This window comes from Nycticebus coucang, chromosome 10 (assembly GCF_027406575.1).
Source record: "Nycticebus coucang isolate mNycCou1 chromosome 10, mNycCou1.pri, whole genome shotgun sequence".
Lineage (NCBI taxonomy): Eukaryota > Metazoa > Chordata > Mammalia > Primates > Lorisidae > Nycticebus > Nycticebus coucang.
In genome coordinates this window covers 57,859,277-57,885,695 of record NC_069789.1, presented here as the reverse complement: position 1 = coordinate 57,885,695, position 26,419 = coordinate 57,859,277, and the positions used below count along the sequence as shown (strand labels likewise).

Sequence of the window (26,419 nt, the reverse complement as noted above, 5' to 3'; positions counted from 1 at the left end):
ACTTTATTTATTTATTTATTTAGTGCTTACTTGGTCCTTTAAAGCCCACAGGGTTTAGAGCAGGCATCCTCAAACTTTTTCAACAGGGTGCCAATTCACTGTCCCTCAGACCATTGGAGGGCCAGACTATAGTTTAAAAAAAAAAAACTATGAACAAATTCCTATGCACACTGCACATATCTTATTTTACGTAAAAAACAAAAACGGGAACAAATACAATTCACACCCCTTCATGTGGCCCGCTGGCCGCAGTTTGAGGACACCTGGTTTAGAGATCTTCTCTTCCAACAGCTTCTTGGCTGTTCCACAAGGCATACTGCAAAACCAGCTGTACACAGACCCCCTGTCTCCAGCTACTTGTCAAGTTACAACCTGATAATTTGCATAACTTAAGGAGGTGATAAGAGTTAGCCAACAGCTATTTTCTGAATCAAAGAGGATTTATTATTTCCACTGGAAACTAAGAATAGAAATTTTATAAATAAATAATAAAAAGAATAAGAAAAAAATTAAAGAATTTACCTTCTGGAAGAAAAAGACTATTTCTAAGAAAGAAAAATATAGAGTCAAACCACTCAATAAGGAGTATAACCCATCAACTCCCAGTCTTGACCTTCACTTCCATCAAATTCTCTCCCTGTCATAGATACTTATTCTACCTTAAATAAATCCTCTTTTTTTTTTTTTTTGAGACAGAGTCTCACTTTGTTGCCCTCGGGAGAGTGCCATGGTGTCACAGCTCACAGCAACCTCAAACTCTTGGACGTAAGCGATTCTCTTGCCTCAGCATCCCAAGTAGCTGGGACCACAAGGCGCCTGCCACAACGCCTGGCTATTTTTTGGTTATAGTTGTCATTGTTGTATGGCAGGCCCGGGCTGGGTTAGAACCCATCTGCTCTGGTGTATGTGGCTGGCACCCTAGCTGGTGAGCTACAGGCACCAAGCCAATCTTCTGGAAATTGTAATAAGAAACAACCAGCATAGGTGGCGCCTGTGGCTCAGTGAGTAGGGCCACCGGCCCCATATACCAAGGGTGGCAGGTTCAAACCTCAGCCCCGGCTGAACTGCAACCAAAAAATAGCCGGGCGTTGTGGCGGGCGCCTGTAATCCCAGCTGCTCGGGAGGCTGAGGCAGGAGAATTGCGGAAGCCCAAGAGCTGGAGGTTGCTGTGAGTCCTGTGACATCATGGCACTCTACTGAAGGCAGTAAAGGGAGACTCTGTCTCTACAAAAAAAAAGACCAGCATTATTTTGTCAGAAAGGCTAGAAAAGCCAAGAAGCTACCTTCAAAGGACAGAGATTGTTACCATGCAGAGTTTCCCTATGTGTATATTCTTGTTGTACATACTTCCATTACATTTATGATAACTCTTTCGTACACTGATAGGGACTTTTCATAACTCCAGCACCAGCATGGTGCCTCTACGTGGTAGGTATTTAATATCTGTAAAATACATATTAGTATAAAGAGTATATGGGGGCTAGGAATGGAGAGGAAAGAATCAGTATAACTATTCTCCAAAGGTAGAGGGCCTTGCTGTTTATAGGATAGATTGGGTACGTTTTATGGGATAAGGAAGGGAAGAAATGGCTTTCCAAGCAAAAGAAATACTATTATCTAAGATACTTGGGAAAAGCAAGTAGTAGTCCCCTAAGCTGGAACATAACTAAACATAAGATGGGGGCTAGGTGCAGTGGCTCACTCCTGTAATTCCAGCACTTTAGGGGCCTGAGACAGGAGGATTGTTTCAGCCCAGGAGTTTGAGACCAGTGTGGGCAACAAAGCAAGACCCTGTCTCTACAAAAAATTTTAAAAATTAGCCAGGCATAGTAGCATGCACCTGTAGTCCAAGTACTCAAGCCTTAAGCCTAGGAATTTGAGGTTGCAATAAGCTATAATGATACCACTGCACTCTAGCCCAGGCAATAGAGAAAGACCCTACCTCAAAATCAAAACAAACAAACAAACAAAACAAACCTAAAGCATGTAACCAAAACATTTGTGTCTGCACAACATTCTGAAATTAAAGAATAAAAAATAAACACCATAAGACAGGAAGGTGCAATGGATGAGACCATAGGAGGAGGCATGGTTGGCTTACAAAAGTCTTTGTGTGCAACACTCTGGATGTTGGTCTTATCTGTTAGGACATAAGGAAACTTTGAAGACTTTATTTATTTATTTATTTAAGATAGAGTCTCACTTGATCACCCTGGGTAGAAGGCTGTGGTGCCATAGCTCACGGCAACCTCAAACTCTCAGGCTCAAGCAATCCTGTTGCCTCACCTTCCCAAGTAGCTGAGATTATAGATGCCTGCCACAGCACCCAGCTAATTTTTCCATTTTTAGTAGAGATAGGGTCTTGCTCTTGCTCAAACTGGTCAGCAGCTCCTAAGCTCAGGCCATTTACCTGCCTTGGCTGGCCAGAGTGCTAGGATTATAGTATGAGCCACTGCCTTTGACCCCTTTGAAGAATTTAAAGGAAAGGAGTGGCACGGACAGGGTTACACTTTAAAAACTCACCTCTGAAATCAAGCACAGGCTGGTTATAGATAGAGAAGTGGCATTCCACTGGTTCAGGGGACAGAAAGCAAATAGCTGACCAAAAGCGATAGTAAGAAAATGAAGAGACGATGATAGATTTGAGATAACTGGGGAGGAGAATCAACAAGGTTTGGTAGGTGCAATGGCTCACACCTGTATTCCTAGCACTTTGGGAGGCCGAAGCAGCTAGAATTGCCTGAGCTAACGAGTTTGAGACCAGCCTGAACAAGAGCAAGACCCTGTTTCTAAAAAAAAAAACTAACCGGGGCTCACTGTCCATAGCACAGTGGTTACGGTGCTGGCCACGTGCACCGAGGCTGGCAGGTTCAAACCCGGCCCACGCCAGCTAGCTAAACAATGATAACTGCAACAAAAAAATAGCCAGGCATTGTGGTAGGAGCCCTCCCAGCTACTTGGGAGGCTGAGGCAAGAGAACTGCTTAAGCCCAAGAGTTTGAGGTTGCTGTGAGGTGTGATGCCATGGCACTCTACTGAGGGCAACATAGTGAGACTCTGTCTCAAAAAAATAAATAAATAAATAAAAAATAGGGCTTGATACGGCAGAAATGAGAGGGAAGGAAGCATTAGGAAGACTATGGCTCTGATCTGGGTGACTGCGTAGAAAGAATCACACCATTTACTGATAATAAACACGAAAAGCAGCTTTAAGAGGCAAAGCTTTGCCTACATTGAATCTGAGGAATGGGTGAAACACAAGCGGAGAACTGCAGCAAGAAGGTGGCTATAGAGTCAAAAGCTAGAGAGGGAAGAGGGTTCCAAGAATGGCTTTGGAAGTCATCAGAATATGGTAGTGGTAACAAGAGAGGATGGGCTGGCACAGGAAGAGTACAAAGAGAGCACAGCAGCCAGGAATTAAACCGTGGGGAACCCAAACACTTACAGACAGTTAAGAATATCTAATTACACATTCACTAAACAATGTTCCGATTATAATTTGGCTGCCCATACAAGTCTCCCCTCAGGGACAAAATGCATGGATCTCCTTAGGCTAAATTTATATAAATTAACATTCTGGTATATAACCAGTCTCTTATGAGTTTGGTTACTATGACTTGTTCCCTCCCACCCAACCTAATTAACCCAGAAACTAGATGACCACAACAGGCCACCAAGGCCCTACCACCCAGTAAAGCTCCACTACCAATTTAATATTCTTTAATATTAGCTAATCAGGAACCCGTCAGCCCTCTTTTCTATCATCTTTCTCCATATCTAACCTCAATTCTGGCTTCAAGTTACAGCCTTGCCACAAACCAGCTCCATAACTAGGAACAAGTAAGTGACTCTTAATTCATACCTATAAAGAGAATAGGTTGGATTAAAATGATCTCTAAAGTTTCTTCCAACCAACTGTTGTTCTAAAAAGTACCATTGAACACCTCTGAAAACATAATTGAAAGTGAACAAGAGTCACAATTAGGAGAGATAGAGGCAGGTTCTCAAAGGCTGCCCCTCTGCAAGACTCACTCTGTCAGGAAAACCCAATTGTTTCCCAGTCCAATGCCAAGGTATCATCTCCGTCAACTTGTGTGAGTCATTTGCCTCACCCGTAGACCCTTGGGAGCACCAGTCAACCCAGAAAGCTGTGTTTGCTTTCTCATCAAAGCGGAGCTGTCTTCTCTGCATCTGCAGGTCTTGTGGCTACAGTCAGGCATGCCCCAGCCCAATCCTACCTTCTCATACTCATCCTCCCCAGGGTTGTGTTTCTGCAGCCAGTCGGCCAGGGGCCGGTCCTTGAAGGAACCAGTCACCCCATGCTCCACCTGGATCTTGCGCAGGGTCTCGGCGTTGGGGATCATCTCAACCATCCCTGTGAGAGGAGGAACTGGGATCATGCTCTAGAGCAGAATACAGAGGAGTGTGGGGAGAGGACTACAAGAGCTGTACTGGATGCTTCCCTATAACTTAAGGTCCAGGGTACTGGCTGGACAAAGTCTGAGCAGAATGGGAAAAGGATAGTGGTAGAAAGGAAGGTCATTCCCCACATTTCATACTCTACACTGTGACTCTTCCGTCTCCCCTGAAAAGGACTCTGCTGTTCCCTTTGTGTTTAACATTTACTATGGTCATTTTCAAATATATAAAATAATAAAAGGAATAGGATCATGAATTCACATGTAACTATCACCCCACTTCAAAACTTATCTACATCGTGCTAAGCTTGTTTCATCTATTTCACTCACCCAACCCTGCTTCCTCACTCTCCACCACGCCTGCTAAAGTATTTTATTTTTTTAATTTTTAAAACATTTTTATTTTTATTTTTTTAATTTTTTTTAGAGACAGAGCCTCAAGCTGTCACCCTGGGTAGAGTGCTGTGGCATCACAGCTCACAGCAACCTCTAACTCCTGGGCTCAAGCAATTCTCCTGCCTCAGCCTCAAGTAGCTGAAACTACAGGTGCCCATCACAACACCAGGCTATTTTTTGGTTGTAGCCATCATCGTTGTTTGGTGGGCCCGGGCTGGATTCGAACCCACCACCTTAGCTGCTTGAGCCACAGGCGCCGAGCCTGCTAAAGCATTTTATACCAAATTCCAGACACTTAATTTCACTCGTAAATATTTCAAGTGTAGTCAACAAGGACATAGCCACCATGCCATTGTCATATTCAAAAAATTAACAATATTCTTTAATCTAATCTGACAGCCTATATCCAAATTTTCCCTAATCATCTCAAAAAGTATTTCTTTTTTTTATTCTTTTTTTTAGAGACAGAGTCTCACTTTCTCGCCCTTGGTAAAGTGCCGTGGCATCAGAGCTCACAGCAACCTCCAACTCATGGGCTTAGGCGATTCTCTTGCCTCAGCCTCCCCAGTAGCTGGGACTACAGGTGCCCACCACAATGCCTGGCTATTTTTTTGTTGCAGTTTGGCCGGGGCCAGGTTCTAACCCGCTACCCTTGATATATGGGGCCAGCACTCTACCCACTGAGCCACGGGCACCGTCCCCAAAAATATTTCTTTACAGTTGATTTGTTTGAATCAGGATACAAAGTCTGCATGACTTGTTTGGTTGTTATGTCTCCGCGTCTGTCCGAGTTTATAAGTCTCCCATGCCTTCTTTCTTTAGGCCATTTGACAGCTTCTAATGTAATAATCTTGCCCTTTTCATTTTCCTGGAGGACTACAGTTCATGTTTGGGATAGGCAGAAGGGCAGTAAGCAAAGGGGTCCCCTCCACACCCTCTGCCTGCCCATCCCCCATTCACCACCCTCACCCTCACTCCCAACTGACCTCTCCCCCGGCCAGTGGAGAAACAGCGGAAAATGACCATGCGCATATCCAGCCCCTCCTGGACCCAGATCTTGCTCATGATGCGAATCATCTGCAGTGTTAGCATGTCCTGGCGAAGGTCGTCCCCACACTAGACAGGGGAGGAAATCGATCAGAACTGGTCCCCACTGCTTCCCTCAGTTCCCAGATCTCCCAGGTGGGCTACCTTAACCCAAACTACAGTGACAGGGAGGGACCGCCCAGTTCTGCCTCACACCTCTGACCTGCCCACTCAGCTCACACCAGGTCAAAGGTGGGTCGGTAACCTTCCTGGTTTGCCCATGCAGTGCTCTGGCTCTTCCCTCAATCCCACATACCCCTCTGAAATGAAGTTCTTCTTTTGCATGAAGCCCTCCTAACCATTAGGACTTTTTATTTTTATTTATTTATTTATTTATTTATTTATTTATTTTTAGAGACAGTCTTATTTTGTCGCCCTCGGTAGAGTGCCATGGCATCACAGCTCACACAACCTCCAGCTCTTGGGCTAAGGCTATTCTCTTGCCTCAGCCTCCCGAGTAGTTATTTTTATTTTTTATTTTGAGTCTCACTTTGTCACCCTAGGTAGAGTGCCATAGTGTCACAGTTTACCATAACCTCAAGCTCTTGGGCTCACATGATTCTCTTGCCTCAGTCTCCCGAGTAGCTGGGACTACAGGTGCCCATCACAACACCTGGCTATTTTTAGAGACAGGGTCTCACTCTGGCTCAGGCTGGTCTTGAACCTGTGAACTCAGGCAATTCACCTGCCAGGCCTCCCAGAGTGCTGGGATTATAGGCATGAGCCACTGCACCTGGCCATCAGGCCTCTTTAAAACTTGAATGTCAATAGTTTCAATTTAGAATGGGCATGCAGCAAATATATATTACTGAGTCACATATATGCATTTTGTCTCTCCCACTAGATTATCAGCTCTAAGGCTATCATTTATTCTCAGAATTATAGATGTACCAGAGTTTGGAAGAAACTTAGGGTTCATCTAATCCAACTTGCATGTTGTATATTAATTTCCTCTTCAATATCCCTGCCACGAGGTCATTCAGCCTCTGCTTAAATATCCCCAGGGATAAGCAGATCCTCACCTTACCCATTCCAGTGTTGGGGCAGCTTTGCTCCCTGGAAAGCACTTCTATACTTTGAATTGTCAGTTGCTTCCCTACACCCAATACTCTATTCTTAGCCTTCTGGGGCCAGGCAGAATTAGTCTAAACCCCTATTTACCTGATGGTCTTTCATGTATTAAAAAGACAGCACAGAAAGAGAACTGCCCAGGGCTACTTCTGCCACCCTTGGGCTGCTTCCTTCTCTCTCCCACCATTACCTCACCAGCCTTGAGTAAAATATTCTCACCTTGAAGATGACACGGATGTTCTCACCCAGGGGATCCACATTTTGGAAGCAAAGTTTGAGGGGGACTGCATTGGAATTGAAGTAGGAACAGTCCTGCCACAGGAGAGAGGGTAGCAATGCAGGTCAGGTGGATCTATGCCCAGGAAGGAAAATGACCTCACCACTTTGAACCAAGATGCTGCCTACCCTCCTGCTGCTGGTCCACCCAAAACCTGCTTATTGTTTCTTCTAGATTCCTCAGGAATCCAAATTCCTGCTTTCTCTCTTGTCATCATCCCAGTGAAGTTTGTTATGACCTCAGATCCAGCACCCGATCACTCAGGCCTTCAATTCACTCTGCAAACAACTCTCTAGTTGCGTGACCTGCAGGAAGTCACACGTCCCTTCTACACCTCCAGTTTACTCCACTGTAAAATGGGGTGCATAACAGAACTGAATTCCTAAGAGTTCTGAGAATAAAATGCAACAACTAACATAAAGCACTTAGAAAAATGCGCACACAAAGAATGCTCTATAAATGACAGATGACAGCTGCCATCATCAGCACTGTCCCTGGTTTCATCCACCACATCACCAGGGAGAGACACTTGTCCAGCCTCCAACCTCTACTCTCCAAGGTGTCAGGCAAAAGTCTGTAAACATTTAGGGATGAAACGCAGCCACAAAGTGTGTCCTTACAACAGTTTTGAGATACACGAAAATCAAGAAAGGTAAAATCTGCATGGACAGAAACACATGAAGCCTCCCAGCAACACCAATAAGCTGAGTGAGGTGAAATGTGGATGGCTGAATCACAAGGACACTGTCAACTAGGATTCCCGGAAGTGACATAATGAACCATAACATAGTCTGTCTCAGAATTTTCATAGTGACCCATGCATGCCTTTCTTCCTCACATCTCTCAATAACCAGGTCAGTGAGGACCTCACCTCCACTGAGCCCTCCACTCCCACTCCAAGAGCCCCAAACCCACCGATCACTCACCCTGGGCACAATTCCCTTCACCAGCAGACTGGGGCTGAGCGGCAGACGGCATGAGCCATTGAGGGCAAAGAACTGCTTCATCTCCTCCAGACCTGTGCGGAGGATTCCCTAGAGAGGAGGGGAGGGGAGAAGTGAGGTGGGAGGAGGGGAGCAGGAGCTTTACTTAGAACCAGGAGGCGGTTCTCAGTAGTGGCTGGTATGAAAACAACCCCCTGAGAACTGTGGACAACATCCAGGAGACTTTTTTTTTTTTTGAGACAGAGTCTCACTTGGTCACTCTTGTAGAGTGCCATGGCATCTTAGTTCACAGCAACCTCAAACTCTTGGGTTCAAGTGATTCTCTTTCCTCAGCCTCTCAAGTAGCGGGGACTACAGGCGCCTGCCACAGCACCCAGCTATGTTTTTTTTTTTTTTTTTGTAGAGACAGAGTCTCACTATACCGCCCTCGGGTAGAGCGCTGTGGCGTCACACGGCTCACAGCAACCTCTTACTCTTGGGCTTACGCGATTCTCCTGCCTCAGCCTCCCAAGCAGCTGGGACTACAGGCGCCCGCCACAACGCCCGGCTATTTTTTGTTGAAGTTTGGCCGGGGCTGGGTTTGAACCCACCACCCTTGGCATATGGGGCCGGCGCCCTATTCACTGAGCCACAGGCGCCGCCCCCACCCAGCTATTTTTTAGAGACAGGGTCTCGCTCTTGCTCAGGTTGGCCTCGAACTCATGAGCTGAGCCATTACACCCGCCTCAGCCTCCCAAGTGCTGGGATTACAGGCATGAGTCACCACGCCCAGCTCAAAAACATCCAGGAGACTCTTTTTTTTTTTAAAGTGTGACACACACCAAGGCCCCACCCCCCTCATCCAGGAGACTCTTAAGTAAAACCACTCACTTGTGCTCCCGCCTGAGTCAGTACGTGAGCAGGAAGAGGCTGGGCCAGTGACATGAGGGTCAGGCTAGCTCTCAAGGGGGAAGTGATGCTCAGACATTTGCCAAGAAAATCTAATAACCTAGACTTTAATATAAACTCTCCCAATTTTGAAATGTCATCGACCAGGAATACTGCTGGCCAAATACAGGGCCTTTATGCAAACAGGTAAATGTGCCTTCCCTGGGTGGCACCAGCCCTGAGCTATGGTTCATTGCATAGTCAACAAAATATGGCTGGATTTCAGACCTCATTTGCCAGTTCTGCTGAGTGCTCTTGTGCAGTGAACAACTTACACAATTGTGCTTAGCCTTTAAGGCAAACAGCTAAATGAAAATTTCAATACTCAGCAGGTCAAAGAAAACACACCCATGGCTAAATCCAGCTAGGAGACTGCCTGTTTGTGAACTGCAAGTTACAGTCATCCATTCCTACCTCCTAAATTAGTGATGGTCAAGTGCCATTTGGCTACAAAGCTTGAGACTAGAATGGGTGGAAGCAGGCTCACTCACCTGCCGTGCAGATGGAGCTGCCTCTCGGACTTGCTGGGCTAGTTTGGCCAGGGAGTTGACAAGCCAGCACTGGCGGTTAAACTCCTCCCTCAGCCCCTTGCCACAGCAGCACAAGAGGGCTGCCAGCAGATACTGGTAGCGAATGCTGAACTGAGAGTCCTTGAGGCTGTCCTTCAGCAACCTGCCAGGCAGAAGGAGTGAACAGTTGAGACACTCACGGGACCACAGGCAAGGTGTAGAGGGAGAAGGGGTCAGACTCAGCTCTAACTCACTGCAAACCATACCCTAAACTTGGAAGGGAAAATATCCCCAGTATGTACAGTTTATGTATAAGTGTGTGTCCACTCCAGCACGTGTCCACTGTCTTTTTCTTTTCTTTTCTTTTTTCTTTTCTTTTCTTTACTATCTCTCAGAATCTGCATTTAAGTAGAACTCAAAGTCCCTCTGCATCTTGTTTCTCTTTATATTTCTGCCATGTGTAGATGGAGAGGAGGGGCACAGATGATCCTTACTGTGTTACATAGGAGTAAACTGAGGCCCCCCTGAGGAAGAGATGCTAGTCCAAGGCCACATGGTAAGTCAGCAACATACTGGGACCCAGATAACACAGCTCCTCACCCTTGCATGCCCAAGAGTAAAATACTCCCACATGGAAAGCACGTGTCTACCTCCCACTTTTCTGTACACAGTTTTACCAGAAGAAGTAGTGAGTCACTCTCAAGTCAGAGACAGCTCGTTTCAGGAGGAAGCGCACCAACGGGCTGTCCAGGTAGCACTCATACTTTAGGGCCTGGTTAGCAGAAAGGGAGAAAGAAAATGCGAGGCTTTGTTACCTGTCCATAATCTACACCCACGATTATCCCACTAGGAACTCTGGATTCTAAGGAACAGAATGCAGGCTGACTTGGGGCTGGAACCCTCAGAACTGGTGGGAAGGCCAAGCTACCCACCTGTACCAGCTGGGGCAGGTAGTCAAGCAGCTCAGCATCTGAGAGTGAGCCAATCCACTGGACAGCCATTCGACGCACTTCTTGGTCTGGGAATCTGCGAAACAGAGCCCAACATCCTGACAACCCAGCTGTAGGCTCTGAGGCAGAGGTGTGAGCCAAGCACCCTCACACCTGGGCTCCAGAGGCACGGAGGGATAAAAGGTAATGTCTCCCAGAATCTTCCAAAGCCACTGGAAGAATCCTTAGCACCTTTTCTGGGTACCAATACTTAGGAATGGTGCCCTCCTTCATGATCAAAGTCTACTAAGCCCACAGTGGAGCAATAGGATGGCCACATTCATTCCTTGGATGACTTACAGAAAGCAGGACAAAATCCTCAATCCTACGCCCAAAAATGTCTTCCTTCATTCCCACTGTGCTAGAAATCCCATCATCAAAGAGCCTTCATGTGAATTAAAGCATAATGTTGTCTTGTTAACATTCTTTAATCCACAGTTTACCAGGCAGATAATAGCAAATCACAGAATTTTATGTAAGGCAATATACTGTACATTGGCAGAATTAATTTAGCAGAGATTAGCAAAGCCAACGCCTCAAAAATTCCTAAAGGCAGGTCACATGAATTAGGTATATTTAGATTACTGAGAATGGCAAGAAATAAGCAAGGAATCCTGGGTAACATCCAGTAAAGGCAGCCCAGGAGCCTGAGACTGGGAGCCTTGGGTCCCCAGAGAATCCTTCAGGGTAAAGCAGGAAGGGGGCTGTTAATGTAAACTAAGCTGGGGTTTGAATTACACAGATGTGTACATTTGTCAAAGCTCATCTAACGTACGGGTAAATTTTGCCTCAAAAGAAAAAATGCAGCGGCGGTGCCTGTGGCTCAGTGAGTAGGGCGCCAGCCCCATATGCCGAGGGTGGCGGGTTCAAACCCAGCCCCGGCCACACTGCAACAAAAAAATAGCAGGGCGTTGTGGCGGGCACCTGTAGTCCCAGCTGCTCGGGAGGCTAAGGCAAGAGAATCACGTAAGCCCAAGAGTTAGAGGTTGCTGTGAGCTGTGTGAGGCCACGGCACTCTACCCGAGGGCAGTACAGTGAGACGCTGTCTCTACAAAAAAAAAAAAGAAAAGAAAAAATGTATGTGTTTGCTAGCCATTCGTCTGTCATCTTTAGAGAAAGTTCTATTCATGTCTCTTGCCCATTGATATATGGGATTGTTGGCTTTTTTCATGTGGATTAATTTGAGTTCTCTATAGATCCTAGTTATCAAGCTTTTGTCTGATTGAAAATATGCAAATATCCTTTCCCATTGTGTAGGTTGTCTCTTTGCTTTGGTTATTGTCTCCTTAGCTATACAGAAGCTTTTCAGTTTAATGAAGTCCCATTTGTTTATTTTTGTTGTTGTTGCAATTGCCATCATCTCTATATATTAGAGAAATGCAAATCAAAACAACCCTGAGATATCATCTAACCCCAGTGAGAATGGCCCACATCACAAAATCTCAAAACTGCAGATGCTGGCGTGGATGTGGAGAGAAGGGAACACTTTTACACTGCTGGTGGGACTGCAAACTAGTAAAACCTTTCTGGAAGGAAGTATGGAGAAACCTCAAAGCACTCAAGCTAGACCTCCCATTTGATCCTGCAATCCCATTACTGGGCATCTACCCAGAAGGAAAAAAATCCTTTTATCATAAGGACACTTGTACTAGACTGTTTATTGCAGCTCAATTTACAATCGCCAAAATGTGGAAACAGCCTAAATGCCCACCAACCCAGGAATGGATTAACAAGCGGTGGTATATGTAGACCATGGAATACTATTCAGCCATTAAAAAAAATGGAGACTTTACATCCTTCGTATTAACCTGGATGGACATGGAAGACATTATTCTTAGTAATGCATCACAAGAATGGAGAAGCATGAATCCTATGTACTCAATTTTGATATGAGGACAATTAATGACAATTAAGGTTATGGGGGGGGAAGCAGAAAGAGGGACCGAGGGGGGGTGGGGCCTTGGTGTGTGTCACACTTTATGGGGGCAAGACATGATTGCAAGAGGGACTTTACCTAACAATTGCAATCAGTGTAACCTGGCTTATTGTACCCTCAATGAATCCCCAACAATAAAAAAAAAAAAAAAGAAAAAAAATGCAGCAAACACTGAGTTCTCATTAATGATGTGTATAATAAAGTATTTAGGAGGAAGTTTAATGATGTCTGCAATGTATTTCAAAATACAAAAAAAATAAGATGGATCAATGGATGGGTAGAGGGACGGATAGACAGGCAATAAAACATGGGTTTCTTGAGCAAATGTTCATGATGGAATCTGGGTGGTACCCACTGTACAATTTTCAATTTTGTTGTATGTTTGGAAAATGTCCATAATATAACACTGGGGAAAAAATGAGACAGACAAAGCAAAAAGGAGAAATGGAAAAGCCCTGAATATCCATGGCTACTTTATCATGTCCTCCAGGGGTGGCTCAGGTCAGTGATGGGCAATGCCAAGGCCTGGCTTCCCGACACACGGTCAGGCAAGGTGTGTGTTATAACTCACGTGGCATGCAGGAGCCCCAGGGCATCCTGGTGGTTCATGTGGGTCCACTGCTTCAGGAGGGCATAGACGTCGGGCAGGCACGCCCACTCCCAGCTGGGGGCGCTGGCGAGCACCAGGGGGAGTGAGCTCACCTCTGAGTGGCAATAATATCGCTTCTCCCACAGGCGCTTCTTGTCAGCATCAGTGAGCCTGGGGAGGGAAGTAAGAGGTGGTGGGTGGGGGAGAAAGAGAGAGAGAGCGCATGCACGCAGAGTCAGGCGTAGGACAGAGTATTTACATTCCAGAGAATGCTACACACTGAGTTCAATGGTTCCTAAACTGCTACTTATTACAATCAACTGAGGAGCTGAGCAACTCAGGTGATCACACCCCATACCAATTAAGTCTGAATGGCCAGGGAGGCCAGGCATCGATGTTTTGTAAAGATCACTAGATGATTCCAATGTGAAGCAAAGGTCAAGAACAAGGGCCTAAATCTTTCCCGTGATCCCAACTCAGGGACATCACAATCTGAGGCTGAACGCAAGGTGCCGCTCCTGCAGGCAACCACCAGAGGGCAGCAGCCCCCTCATGGCGGGGTCTGGGTTGCTGAGAGGCCTCCTGGGTCTTCCGGCCAGCTGTCAGTTTGATAAGACTGCAGTCATTGGGCCTTGCCTGAGATCAGGTGTCTAATGGGTAAAGGGAGCTGAGGGGCTAATGGAATAGAGGCAGCAGGAATGGGGGGCAGGGAAGCCTTCAGTCACTCCGCTTCTCCGGCTACCCTGGTGGGACACAAGGGAAAGAGATGAGCCCCATCTCCCTCGTTCCCCTTCACCAACAAGTGCGCAGGGTTCTGCGGGAGTCCTGAGGGGCACAGGGGGAGCAGGCAGGGAAGGTGTTTCTTTAATCCTGATGAAAGCAGCAGCCTGAAGGACGAGATCAGCCTGGACTCACCTCTGAGAGCTGCCAGCTTGCTTTGACACCTGATCCTTCTTGGAACGTGACAGAGCCAGAAAAATGCAAAGGCAGGGGCAGGGTGTTGGGCCAGCTGCTCCAGTGGACAGCAAGTAGAAGATGACAGTATATCTGGGATATGGGGCAAAGCTCTGGTCTTCCTGGGTAGTGGGCATGGGCATTCTCAGATCTCATTTCCTGTCCCTGGCCTCACTTTCCCTAGCATCAGCGCCTGGAGACACGCCTGGGGGCTGCTACTACTTCCTACCTAGGTGGCAACGCCTACCCATCCCAAATGCACTCCCAAAGCAGGAGGACAAGGACCTAGGATTGGGAAGTGAGAGGTCAGATAAAACATGAAGACTTAGTGAGGGGCCAAAGCCACATGGAGGGGATCCCCTGGGCCTCACCAGTACAGGGACTCCTTCTGCATGATGTCCTTAAGCTTGCGTTGGTCTTCCTCCCGGAGGCTGGCAAACTCATAACGGGGACTGAACTTGTCTCCAGGGGGGCTTGTGAACTTGATATCAAAGGCCGAGGTGGGGAAGTCAATCTAGGGGATGGGACCAGAGAAGTCAGGAGAGGGAACTGACAACATGTTCATGTGTGGGTCAAAGTTTCTCTCTCCCACTTCAGACTTCTTTTCTATTTGTAAAATAACCCAGCTGGACTTGGAAACCTTGAAAGTCCCTTCCAGCTATAACTTTCAGCAAAAAAGGAAAAGGAAAGAGAAAAAAACAAATGAACAAGTGAGAAAGAGGTTCAGTTGAGATGCAGCTAGGTAACAGGACAAGCCCAGCCCAGAACTTTGACTAGAAATGTCACGAAGCTGAGGCTGGGAAGCCTTCCATGTGGCTGAGGGGGACATTGCTGCCTGACAGGAGGTGGGACCACATGCTGACCAACGCTAGGGCCTGTGACACTCCTTCCTTGCTCTATGCCACCAGAGGCTCATCCTCCTAAAATGGGTGACAGAACTGAGTGAGCCAATTTCCCAAAGGAGCTCTCGTTTCTTTCTTTCTTTTCCCTTTTTTTTTTTTCTGTGAGACAAAGTCTCCTTCTGTTGTCCAAGCTAAAGTCCCATACCGTCAGGCAAGCTCACAGCATCCTCAAACTCCTAGGCTCAAGGGATCCTCCTGCCTTGGTCTCCCAAGAAGCTGGAACTATAGGTGCCTTCCACAACACCCAGCTAATTTTTCTATTTTTTGGTAGCGATGGGATCTCACTCTTGCTCAGGCTGATCTTGAACTCCTGAGCTCAAAGGATGCTCCTGCCTTGACCTCCCAGAATGCTAGGATTACAGGTGTGAGCTACCACATCTAGCCCGAGTTCTACTTTCTTTCATTAAGCAAATGTTTACTGAACCCTAAGATGGGGTCAGTATTGTTCTGGGCACAAAACAGTGAACAGGACAGACAAAAACACCTGCCCTTAGACCTTTCATTCTGTTTCATCCTACATGAACTTTGACATCCCATATTTCATACCAAAGCATCTCATGACAAGAAAGGGGAGCTGAGAACTGGGAACTAGGCCTTGGGCCTAAGAGGTGCCTCCACCTCTCCCCAGACACTGGGTCCACCCTGTAAAAGCACTGAGTGACAGCTGGGGAAGAGTCTCCTTCCAGGCCTCAAGAGGAGACAGCTCAGAAATGATCAAAATTAGAAGCTGAGAGTTCAGTACAAAGGACTGAGAAGCTGAGCCCAGGATGAAGAGGGTCTTAGACCATACCTTCAGCCTTCTTGAAATTAAATTTAACCTCTAGGAGATGGGGGATAGATACCACAGATACCTTCCTCTCCAGGTCTAAGCCCATCATTCCACGTGACACCAGTTAAATCATCATCCCCTGCCCAAAGTTCTAGCACTTTCTCCTACAGTCCCAGCCCAAATCTCAAGGGGGGAAAACTTGGAGCTGACTCAGGGTCATGGGAGGAAAGGGCTGGGCCTCACCTGCAGGATAACACTATCTGGCTGATGGAAATTAGGTGCACTCCAGCGGGCACTGGGGTTTTCCTGTGTTGCTGGCCACAAGCCCAGAAGTTTCCGGCCACAGGTCAGGACCCTAAGGAGGAAGGAGGGTGCGATGAGCCACCAAACCTATTGATTAAGTAAATGGTTTTCCTCCTGTGGCCCCAGTCTAAAAATCTGCCTTTTCTATTTGAAGCCACCACCCAACTCCCCACTCTCTCATTCTCCCCAGAGACCAATTTCTATAAACACTCACCCCCTCCAAGAGGTCTATCTGAGCCGATCTACCCTGGTCTGGATGACCTCATGGCAGGGATGCCTTACCGAGGTACAGAAGCTAGGGCTAGATGACCTCTGAGGTCCTTCCAATGACAAGACCAGTATTGATTGCTATTCCATGCCTCCACAACAGTCCTGTGCCACCAGTCCTGCCCAGTGGCTTTTGGTTACATCAATAGTCCTGGTCGCTAGCTCTGGACTTAGGGAGACTCTGGTCTTAACCAGTGAGTCCCACGTGGCCAACCCTTCCAAGGTGCACTGGCCAGTATGGCAGCTAGGCCTACTCTATCCCCCTCCCTTTCTCCCTCCCGAGGCCAAGCTGCTGCTACCCTGGGGCTCACATACTGCCTGAAGTTGAAGAGTGGGGTAGTCACCCAGCCCAGGGCTTCAGGTACCCTCCGCTGCTTATTGGCCTCCGAGGAGCTCCCTGGTGGGGGGATGGGCAGCGCATAAAGAGTGGCACACAGCAGGGTCTCCCGAGGCAGCCGGTTCACCTGCACGGGGAAGCAGATCCTACAGAGGACAAGAGACCAAATCAAGAGAAGCCACACGTGGCTTTAAGGGACAGGTAGCCCAGGAAGTCAAGATGAGGCCGAGGATTCGGTCCCCCTCTTAGGGTATCAGACATGCTCCCTGGGGAAGCCTTCCTGCAAAACTAGGACAGGTCCCAAACTAGGTAACACCTCCACTGGCTGCTCCCAGAGGCACAGTATGGTGTCCCTGGGCCCCTGCAGTAGAGTGAGGCAAATATCTCAATTTTGATACTACCCATGGCACCTGGACAGAACTAGCTTAGCCTTAGCCATCTGTAGGGGACAGATGACAAATCCCATACTGTGAGCCATCCTCCTTTCCTTGTTTTAAAATTCCAGTAGAGGATCACCAAAGTCGCTCCTTTTATTCTTTTCTTCCATATGACAGTCTCCATCCCTCCCCCACTGCCCACTGCTTAGAATTACCAGGAAGAAGCACCATGTTCCCTGCCCTCAGTTCACCCTTAGCCCTCCCACCTGTCCTCACACAAGTCTCCTAAACGCAGGGGCACACAATGAGCTGTTATCACCCTTACCCCCAACCACAGTCAATGCCAAAGAGATAAAGAGAAGGAAGGGGCTTCTCGAAGTCTCCAGTGGTGAGAAAGCCAACTGGCAAGGCCAAGAGAATTGAGACACATAAGCCCACCACTAGCAGAGCCCAAATGTTCTCTCCAGGGCTCCACTGTCCCAGCCAGACCCAGCCACTCCCTCCAAGTTCAGGATCAGGAGCTGCTGGGTGGGGAGAGGTCAGCAGGGGAGGGGAGCTGTGGAAAGAGAGGGAGGACCCACATTACCTTTCTGGGAAGCTGTCCCTGGGCCAAAGTCCACACTGCCACACCCTCCTGGCCAGCCCAGGGTGCAGCAGCGTCTATGCCAGAGGGCACAGAGGAAGGGTGGGCCCCCCTAAGGTTAGCATTTTCATGATAAAGCCCCTCACTCCTCTAGGGGAATCTCCACCTAAGTGAGGCACTCCCTCCCACTGCCTGCTGCCCAGGACTGGCACAGTCCTTCTCTGTCCCAGCTGCCTCTACCCTGGAGGGCCACAGCTATAATTAGGGCCCCTCCAGTAGCCAGCAGACATGCCAGGCCTGAGCTTGGCTGGAGGTGACAAAGCATGGCTGCTGGGCCTATTTTGAGAGTTAGCTGATCCCTGTACTGCTACAGTGGGAGAGGGAATAAGCTGACCCCATAGCAAAGAGGAGAGGGAGCTGAGGCCTCTCTCTTTTTACCCAAGGAAGATGCTTCCAGGTTCATGTATTTTTTTTTTTTTTTTTTGGAAACAGACTCTCTGTTGCCCAGGCTAGACTGCTATGGCATCAGCTTAGTTCACTGCATCCTCAAACTCATGGGCTCAAAAGATCCTCCTGCCTCAGCCTCCCAAGTAGCTGGGACTACAGGCGGCAGCCACAGCACCTGGCTGATTTTTCAAGTTTTAGTAGAAATGGGGTCTCACTCTTGCTCAGACTGGTCTCGAATTCTGGGGCTCAAGTGATCTCCCACATTGGCCTCCCAGAGTGCTAGGATTTCAGGTGTGAGCCACTGCACCTTGCCTCCAGGTTCATGTTTTAAGAAAAGGGGGAGGGAGAAGACTTTCTAACTAAAACCAGAACCCTGCAACCAGGCAAGTCCCCCTTTATCCTCAGTCCTTGAGAATATCTGGTATTCTGAAATCCCTCCCAGAGACCTACACCTGGACTCAGTCAGGATAACCACTGCGTTGGCCGCAGCCCTGCACTTCCTCCCTGCCTGAGCAGCCCCTCTCCTCGCTGCATCCCATTCAACATTACATTGCAGAGGCTGCCTCCTCCAGGATTTTTGTTATGCACTGGGTTCCAGTCCTGGTTCCTCCACTCACAACCTTGGGCAACTTAACTCACATGCCCGTGCTTCAGTTTCCCTTCAGGCAAAAGGGGATCGCAGCTTCACTGTGTAATGTGTGTACACACTGTCTGTGTACTTTGGCTATGTGGCACTGTGCTTACCGCACTAAAACTAGGCTATACAAGTAGTATTTTCATGTGCAAGTATCTCCAAGTGTTAGCTACTGTCAGTTACCTGGAACAGAAAAACTGGAACCGAGAGGGCTCCCCTGCTAAGACGACGAAGAAGAAAGCATTTATCATATACCATGCGCTATTTATAGTGCCTAACTGCTCCTCAAACAATCTTGTAGGATAGGCCCTATTATCATATCTGTTCTAGGTTGCACAACCCACCCAAGATTGTAGCTATGGTAAGAAAGAAGAGAAGGAATGCTTCATCCCGAGCTCTGAACCCCACACTGTGGCACTTTCTCCCAAATGCTCTGGTCTTGACCATCCAGGGCCACCTTCTATGCTAAGAAGATGGACCAGCTCTTTGGGATTATAGGTAGACAGAGACCACAGTAAGAGCCATTGGGCAGGCTGGGCTGCTTCTATACCTCCCATACCATATGGGAAAGAGATTTAAGGCCAATTGTGGGGGTCTTCTTGGGCCAAACCACTCTATAGCACCCCTTCCCTTGATAGCAGCAGTTACTGAGGCCAAAGAATCCCAAGGGAATGATAAAACTGGGGAGTTTCTCCTGCCCTGGCAGTTGTTTGCTTAAGGACCTTTGTGTACACCTTTATTGCTCTAAGAATAAGTATGAAGGGCAGGATGTAGGATGTCTTCCCAGGTGTCCATCTGTAAAATGACCCACCCTTCCAGGACTTCCACAGGCTCTTCATCTACCTGTCTCAATATCCTTGGCCTCCCTGGGACCCTGCTCAGTCTCTTTAATCTGCACTCCAAATTAAGTTGCAGCAATGCTCTGCAAAGGAGGACTCAGATATAGTCAGTGTGAGGAAGTGAAGCTGGGGGCAGTGCACAAGGGATTTTCTGACTGTCTAGAGGGAAGAGAGAACACAGCACAGACAAGGCATGGTGCAACACCTGCGCTGCCACCACTCAAGGCCCCTCTCCTCCATTTCCTTCCTGCTTTGCTTGGCTGACGCCTACCTTCCTGACACCACATTACTGGTAACAAATGGTGATTAATTCTATCTTATGCTTGTGGTTTCATATTTATATTTATAACCTACCCATCTCATTTCAGTGCCACAACTGCCTCTGAGTTAAACAAATGTCCCCACTCCTCAGTTTGAGAAACTGAGGCCACAGAGGTGAGAGAAGACATAGGATTAGAGACAGAACTAAAAATAGATCCTCCTGTGGCTCCATGCCCACTATTCTTTCTTTTAGACAACCCTCCCTTTTCTCTCTACAAGGGAAAAATACAGTCTCCTCTCCCCAGTCTACAGAAACTTTTGGGAGAAAGGAAAAGATGAGAATCTCTCAGACTAGTTAAACTCTTTAAGAGATACAAGATCAAACCAATAAAGTAACTAAAATTAACGACTGGGCTGGGTGCAGTGGCTCATGCTTGTAATCCCAGCACTCTGAAAGGGCAAGGCAGGAGGATCGCTTGAGCCCAGGAGTGTGAGGTTGCAGTGAGCTGCGATGATGCCACTGCACTCTAGTCTGGGCAACAGAGTAAGACTCTGTCTCTTAAAAAAAAAAAAAAAGTTAACAACTAACATTTCATTAATTGCCTTTTGTGGTTTACAGAGACCCTTTATTACTGTGGTCTCTGTCTACCTATAATCCCAAAGGGCTTTATTAGTTCTTATTACATTCTCATGACAACTTGAGAGGTAGAAATTGTACTTCCCCCCATTTAAGAGTCGGGGAAGTGGAGACTTAAGAGGCTGGATGGGGCAGTGCCTGTAGCTCAAAGGAGTAGGGCACTGGCCCCATATGCCGGAGGTGGTACGTTCAAACCCAGCCCTGGCCAAAACTGCAAAAAAGAAAAAAAAGTTTAAGGCGGCGCCTGTGGCTCAGTTGGTAAGGCACCGGCCCCATATACTGAGGGTGGCGGGTTCAAACCTGGCCCCGGCCAAACTGCAACCAAAAAAAATAGCTGGGCGTTGTGGAGGGCGCCCGTAGTCCCAGCTACTCGGGAGGCTGAGGCAAGAGAATCACTTAAGCCCAGGAGTTGGAGGTTGCTGTGAGCTGTGTGATGCCATGGCACTCTACCAAGGGCCATAAAGTGAGACTCTGTCTCTACAAAAAAAAAAACAATAAGAGGCTGGATGATTTGTCTCGTAGGGTTAGCAAAGGAAACTGGTTTAATCCTTAATCCCGGTCTTGTTATCTGGCCTCAGGGGCATTCACTAGGATGCATAGGTCTGCAGTGGCCTGGGCACTGCATCCTGGGTGAGAGCTTACTGCTGGTCCCAGATGATAAGGTGGAAGAGGTACTTGGAGAAGTGAGCTCTTCGGGTCTGCAGGGGGCTGCACAGGTCCTTGCCGCCATGGCTGAGGGAACAGGAGAGGTAGAAATCTTCGTAGCTACAAAAGGAAGGGGACAGGTCAGGACGCCCAGCTCTAAAACCCATCTCCATCACCCAAACCTACGTATGTGTCCCCTTAAAGCCAAACTCCATGTCCCCTGGAGGACCTCTCTGTCTCTGGGAACTATAACATGGGATATGAGGAAGTGTGCTGGGGAGAAACAACTCAATCTGGATCCCTCTGCTGAGCCTTGTGTTTTTTCTTCCTTGAATGGGACCAGCCATCCAGCTGCCGCCTCCTTACAGAAAGCTCCAGCCCATCAGGTATCTGTGTGTGCACCCATTTATGTGTATGCGCACGCGCAGGCGAGAAGGGTGGGGGAGGAAGACGACATATGCCGACGTGAATGCCAACACATGGGGGTCCCTGTGGCTCGTGACAGGTGCCTGACAGAAGAGGTCAGAGAAGGCCCCGGTTTCCCAGGCTGCCTCCTTTATTCTCTCCCAATCGCCCAGAGGAATACATTAAGTGAGGAACAAAGAGAGGAGAAGGGAGGGGTGGGAGAAGTGGGCTGGGGGGGAGGCCGGTGCCTATTTCTCAAGCCTTAGATGCTGAGGACCCAGCAAAGGAGCTGAGGATTACCAAATGAACGTCCTCCTCCACCCACCCCTGCAGGCCTAGGGAACACCAAACAAAGGGTCATCCTCCACCCCTCTCCCGCCCCTCCCATTGGCTATGGGGCAAGCACTCTATCTGGGAACCAGCCGTCTGTCCCCAAGCCTCTCATGGCTGGCCTTGGATCTGGAGGGGGCAGGGATGCCGAGGCAGCCAGCAGTGAGAGGGAAGAGCAAGACCTTCTCCATCTCCCAGGGACTTTCTCTCTCCTCTGGTGTCCCATCCCAAGTGTTCCTCAGGCAATCAGCTCCTAACCTTTTGCACCACAATGCCACGTATCCTAAGACTTGGGACAGTCGGCTCACATACAGGTGGGAAGAAGCCAAAGTCACACTCAGCTCCTTCCCTACAAGCTACTCAGCCCTGGGCTCACCTGGTTACCCAGGTGATGGGAATGCGGTGGGTAGCATAGACAGTAAATGCCAGGGCCCCTGAGAAATGACAGGCCTCCTGGACCAGATCATGCTTGCGGCTCCCAGGCACCGCCGTCTGGAAGTCTGCGTTGAACGTGTTGCAGTAAAGCTCCACCAGGTCCAAGATGGCAGCAGTCAGTGCTTCCACGACCTTCTCTGTGAAAGGGAGGGGTCAGAGGGGAAACTGGCGGGGCCTCAACAAGCCCCGTCTTGTTGCCATGGTGCTGGCTAGAATGAGATGGCCTAGGACAGTGGTCCCTACATGCCAGTTGGTTTCTAACAGCCGTGACAAAGTTTACCCATCTGTGATGAAATGAGAAAAATGCAGAAGCATGTCATGAGCTTTTCGAAAAGGGTAGTTATTCGATTTGAACGTGGTCCTTATTTTTATGTGTTGCTATATATTTAGTGTTAAAATGTCCTTCCTTTTAGTTAATGATGGTAACAATAATTGTCAATTACTTCAAAAAAGTCATTGTTTGGCAATGTAAAAAACAAGCAGTTCTCTCTTGGTCCCCAAAAGACTCTCAGGGATATTTTATAGGTCCAAGAAATCCAAAAGACTAGAAATTGCTGTAAATCCAGTGATAAAGGTTTTAAGGCAAAATTCTGCTTGAAGGGCTCTATAGGGGAATCCCAAAAAAGTCCTAGTGAAAAATTTTTTCTCACTCTCTCCCAAGGCCCATCTGGAAATGCAGGGGTTGTGAGCCGTGGGGAGGATAAACACAACCCACCCGAGTGGAGGCTTTCCCATCTGGATGGCAAGGCCAGCTCTGCCACGCCCGCTCCCAACACACACACACTTCTACCACCTCAGCACCATCTCCAGGGACACCACCAGGACTGGCTAGTAAAAATCCCGAGAAAGCACTCTGTGGAAAGAAATGTGCTCTCCAGCTGTGTCCACACCTCATCTAGGAAAACACGTACACACCCACTCACGGCATGTACATACACACATGCACACAGCAGGCCAACACTGACACATAAATCAAGGGGGCTGGGGAAGAAAAAGAAATCTGGCAGAGTCCACAGTTTTCAGCTGCCCACTGGGTAAAGAAGAAGAATAAGTAGTTCCCTTACCTCGGTTTTCCCTCACAGCCAAGACGCTGGGATCCTGTTGGGGAAAAAGCAGAAGGAGGGAACTTCAGGACCACAGCCTTTTTCATCACAGCTGGAAAAAGGGCTTTTCACAGCTGGGCTCCTCTGAACCAGACTGGGCTGAAATGCGAGGAGCAGAGATCCCCCAGGGAAGATAGAGTAATGGTTTACACCAGACTCTGTGATGGACAGAGTGAGCTGATGGACAAGAGAAATCATGGTGTCCACCCAAATGAAACATCCCAACCCTCAGGCCACCCACTATAGACCACAGTGCTGTGGTGCTGGCCCTGTCTGCACAGCCCACAGCCCCCACTGGGGAGCCTGGAGCCCCTGGGCCAGGAGAGGTTTTCCTTCTGGTTTGGTTCTGCACACTGATGTATATGCGAGCTGCTGGGTGACACTTTGGGGACTATGAATAAAGCCTTTCCTGGCCTGGGTTCTCAGCAATCAGTTCCAAGGGGCAGACTCTAGCCCACCCTCCACCCCAGGAATAGGGGACACATTCAGCATCTGTTTTCCAAGAACTCTTATGGTCGAACCACTTAAATATGAAAGATGGAGGTGGAGAGAAGAGCCTCTTGTGTAAGTAGACACTGACTTCACCCCAGCAGTGGGCAACACAGTTACCTGTGAGTATCCCTCTCTGCCCCCTACTAGCACCTGGGCCCCTTTACCTTCTGAATTTTAGGCTGCATGCGGGAGGGGCAGGGGGGCAGCTGGTTGAGAGCGTTGGTGATCTCAGGGGTTTCCACGGCAGCCAGAGCATTGCAGATGGCCTTGACAGACTGAACCACCCTGTCAGCCTTCAGTGGGAAGTCCCCCTGTGAGAGGTGGCAGGCATAGTGAGGCTGAAAGGCTCTGCTCTCATACTCCATTAGGAAGGTGAGAACCATTGAATTCAGGGCTCCTGGAGGGTGCTAGATAGGGACATTGGTCCTTCCTAAATGGAAGCTTCCTAAATAGCTTCCTTTTGGATTACATTTTTGTTGTTGTTGTTGTTGCAGTTTGGGCGGGGGCCGGGTTTGAACCCGCCACCCTCGGTATATGGGGTCGGTGCCTTACCGACTGAGCCACAGGCGCCGCCCCCTAAATAGCTTCCTAAATGAAGAAAGTCTAACTGGTCCATAACCAGCTGGACATCCAACCCCCATCAGTAAAGGAATGGGTCAGGAGAATAGGGGCTCATGACCCTCAGGGGTAACCAGAGGAATCCACTGTTTATTCTCAAATATCCAGCATCAGCAAACCATCTCTCTCATTGAATTAAACAGGCCATGCCCACACTCGCCACCTACTCCTCCTCTTAGTCCCAGCCTGCCTCTGCTAGCTATGGTCTACTTATTTTATAATATATATATATATATTGTTCCCCTAGCTCAGGAGTAAACCAAGACCACTGGATATTGGGCAGTGTGACAAGTATGTAGAAAGGGCATCTGCTCCTCTGTAGAAGAAGTAGGTCAAGAACTGTACCTTAATCCCTTCCTCTGGAGTAGAATGTCTCCATTTTTATATTTTTTAATATATATATTTATGGCGGCGCCTGTGGCTCAGTCGGTAAGGCGCCGGCCCCATATACCGAGGGTGGCGGGTTCAAACCCGGCCCCGGCTGAACTGCAACCAAAAAATAGCGGGGCGTTGTGGCGGGCGCCCGTAGTCCCAGCTACTCGGGAGGCTGAGGCAAGAGAATCACTTAAGCCCAGGAGTTGGAGATTGCTGTGAGCTGTGTGATGCCACGGCACTCTACCGAGGGCCATAAAGTGAAACTCTGTCTCTACAAAAAAAAAAAATATATATATATATATATATTTATATATTATATAAATATATTTTTATATATTTAAATATATATTTTATATATTTAAATATATAAATATTTATATATATTATATATATATATATATATTTTTTTTTAAGAGACAGAGTCTCCCTTTATCATCCTCGGTAGAATGCTGTGGCATCACAGCTCACAGCAACCTCCAGCTCTTGGGCTTAGGTGATTCTCTTGCCTCAGCCTGCCAAGTAACTGGGACCACATGTGCCCGCCAGAACACCCGGCCATTTTCTTGTTGCAGTTTGGCCAGGGCCACATTCGAACCCACTGCCCTTGGTACATGGGGCCAGCGCCCTACTCACTGAGCCACAGGCACCACCCTTTACTACATAATAGTAAGTGCATACATAGTCTCCCCTACAGAGCTGTGGTTTTAAGAAAATTAACCCACAGGGAAGAGCAAGGAAGTCAAAGAGACCATATTGAGGCCCCACTTGCCCACTCAGGCTTATTTCTCATAACTTTACCATAGTTTCCAGACAGATCTCATCTCAGTCCCACAGACACACCACACCCATCCCCTCCCCTCTGCACTTTGGTTCCCCAAGTTTTCTCACTTGGTAGTCCCTCCCTGTTCAGCCCTGACAACCGATGTAAATTTAAATTATGGACCAGCTAGACTTTCTTCGTTTAAGAAGCTACTATCTCGGCCAATGTCCCTATTTAGCACCCTGCAGGAGCCCTTAATTTAGTGGTTCTCAACCTTCCTAAATGTCGCCACCTTTCATACAGTTGCTTATGTTGTGGTAACCCCCAACTATAAAATTATTTTAGTTGCTACTTCATAACTATAATTTTGCTACTGCTATGAATTGTAATGTAAATATCTGACATGCAGGAGACCCCCAAAGGGGTCGCGACCCACAAATTGAGAACCACTGCCTTAATTGATTCATTACTATCCTGTTCTGTCTCCTAACCGCTTTATTTTACTATTCCGCTTTTCTAATAAGAACACAAGTTTGTAAAGGCTAAGATAATTCTTACACTTCTCTACCCCCTGCAGCCACAGCATAGGGCCAGACTGGCTCAGAACAGGTGTTCAGACAGTTCTCCCTCACTCCTGTAAGTGCTCAAGCAGAGGCTGCTAGAGAAGGGATTCTGGCAGTGAGTAGAGGGTTGAACTGAACTAGACACAACGCCGAATCCCCCCAAAAGGGAAGAGTTTACAACTACTATAACTGGATCAGTGAAACAGGGGTTTTTTTTGATATAGAGTTTCACTTTGTCACCC

At 47.9% G+C, this 26,419-nt stretch overlaps 1 protein-coding gene across 7 annotated transcripts in view; it reads right to left on the bottom strand.

Annotated features, from left to right (window-relative positions):
• The window catches only part of PIK3C2B (phosphatidylinositol-4-phosphate 3-kinase catalytic subunit type 2 beta), an 81,297-nt gene that overhangs the window by 18,771 nt on the left and 36,107 nt on the right, over positions 1–26,419 (bottom strand). For all 7 annotated transcript variants that reach the window (XM_053604241.1, XM_053604236.1, XM_053604239.1 and 4 more), the window contains 15 exons: positions 24,026–24,172; positions 23,331–23,364; positions 22,208–22,403; positions 21,094–21,216; positions 16,652–16,819; positions 16,010–16,121; positions 14,467–14,609; positions 13,124–13,312; positions 10,560–10,653; positions 10,305–10,399; positions 9,610–9,790; positions 8,174–8,281; positions 7,190–7,282; positions 5,800–5,929; positions 4,238–4,374 (listed from right to left, as the gene is read on the bottom strand). In XM_053604241.1, coding sequence (XP_053460216.1) covers positions 4,238–4,374; positions 5,800–5,929; positions 7,190–7,282; positions 8,174–8,281; positions 9,610–9,790; positions 10,305–10,399; positions 10,560–10,653; positions 13,124–13,312; positions 14,467–14,609; positions 16,010–16,121; positions 16,652–16,819; positions 21,094–21,216; positions 22,208–22,403; positions 23,331–23,364; positions 24,026–24,172 — 1,950 coding nt within the window. The remainder of the gene's footprint in view (positions 1–4,237; positions 4,375–5,799; positions 5,930–7,189; positions 7,283–8,173; positions 8,282–9,609; positions 9,791–10,304; positions 10,400–10,559; positions 10,654–13,123; positions 13,313–14,466; positions 14,610–16,009; positions 16,122–16,651; positions 16,820–21,093; positions 21,217–22,207; positions 22,404–23,330; positions 23,365–24,025; positions 24,173–26,419) is intronic.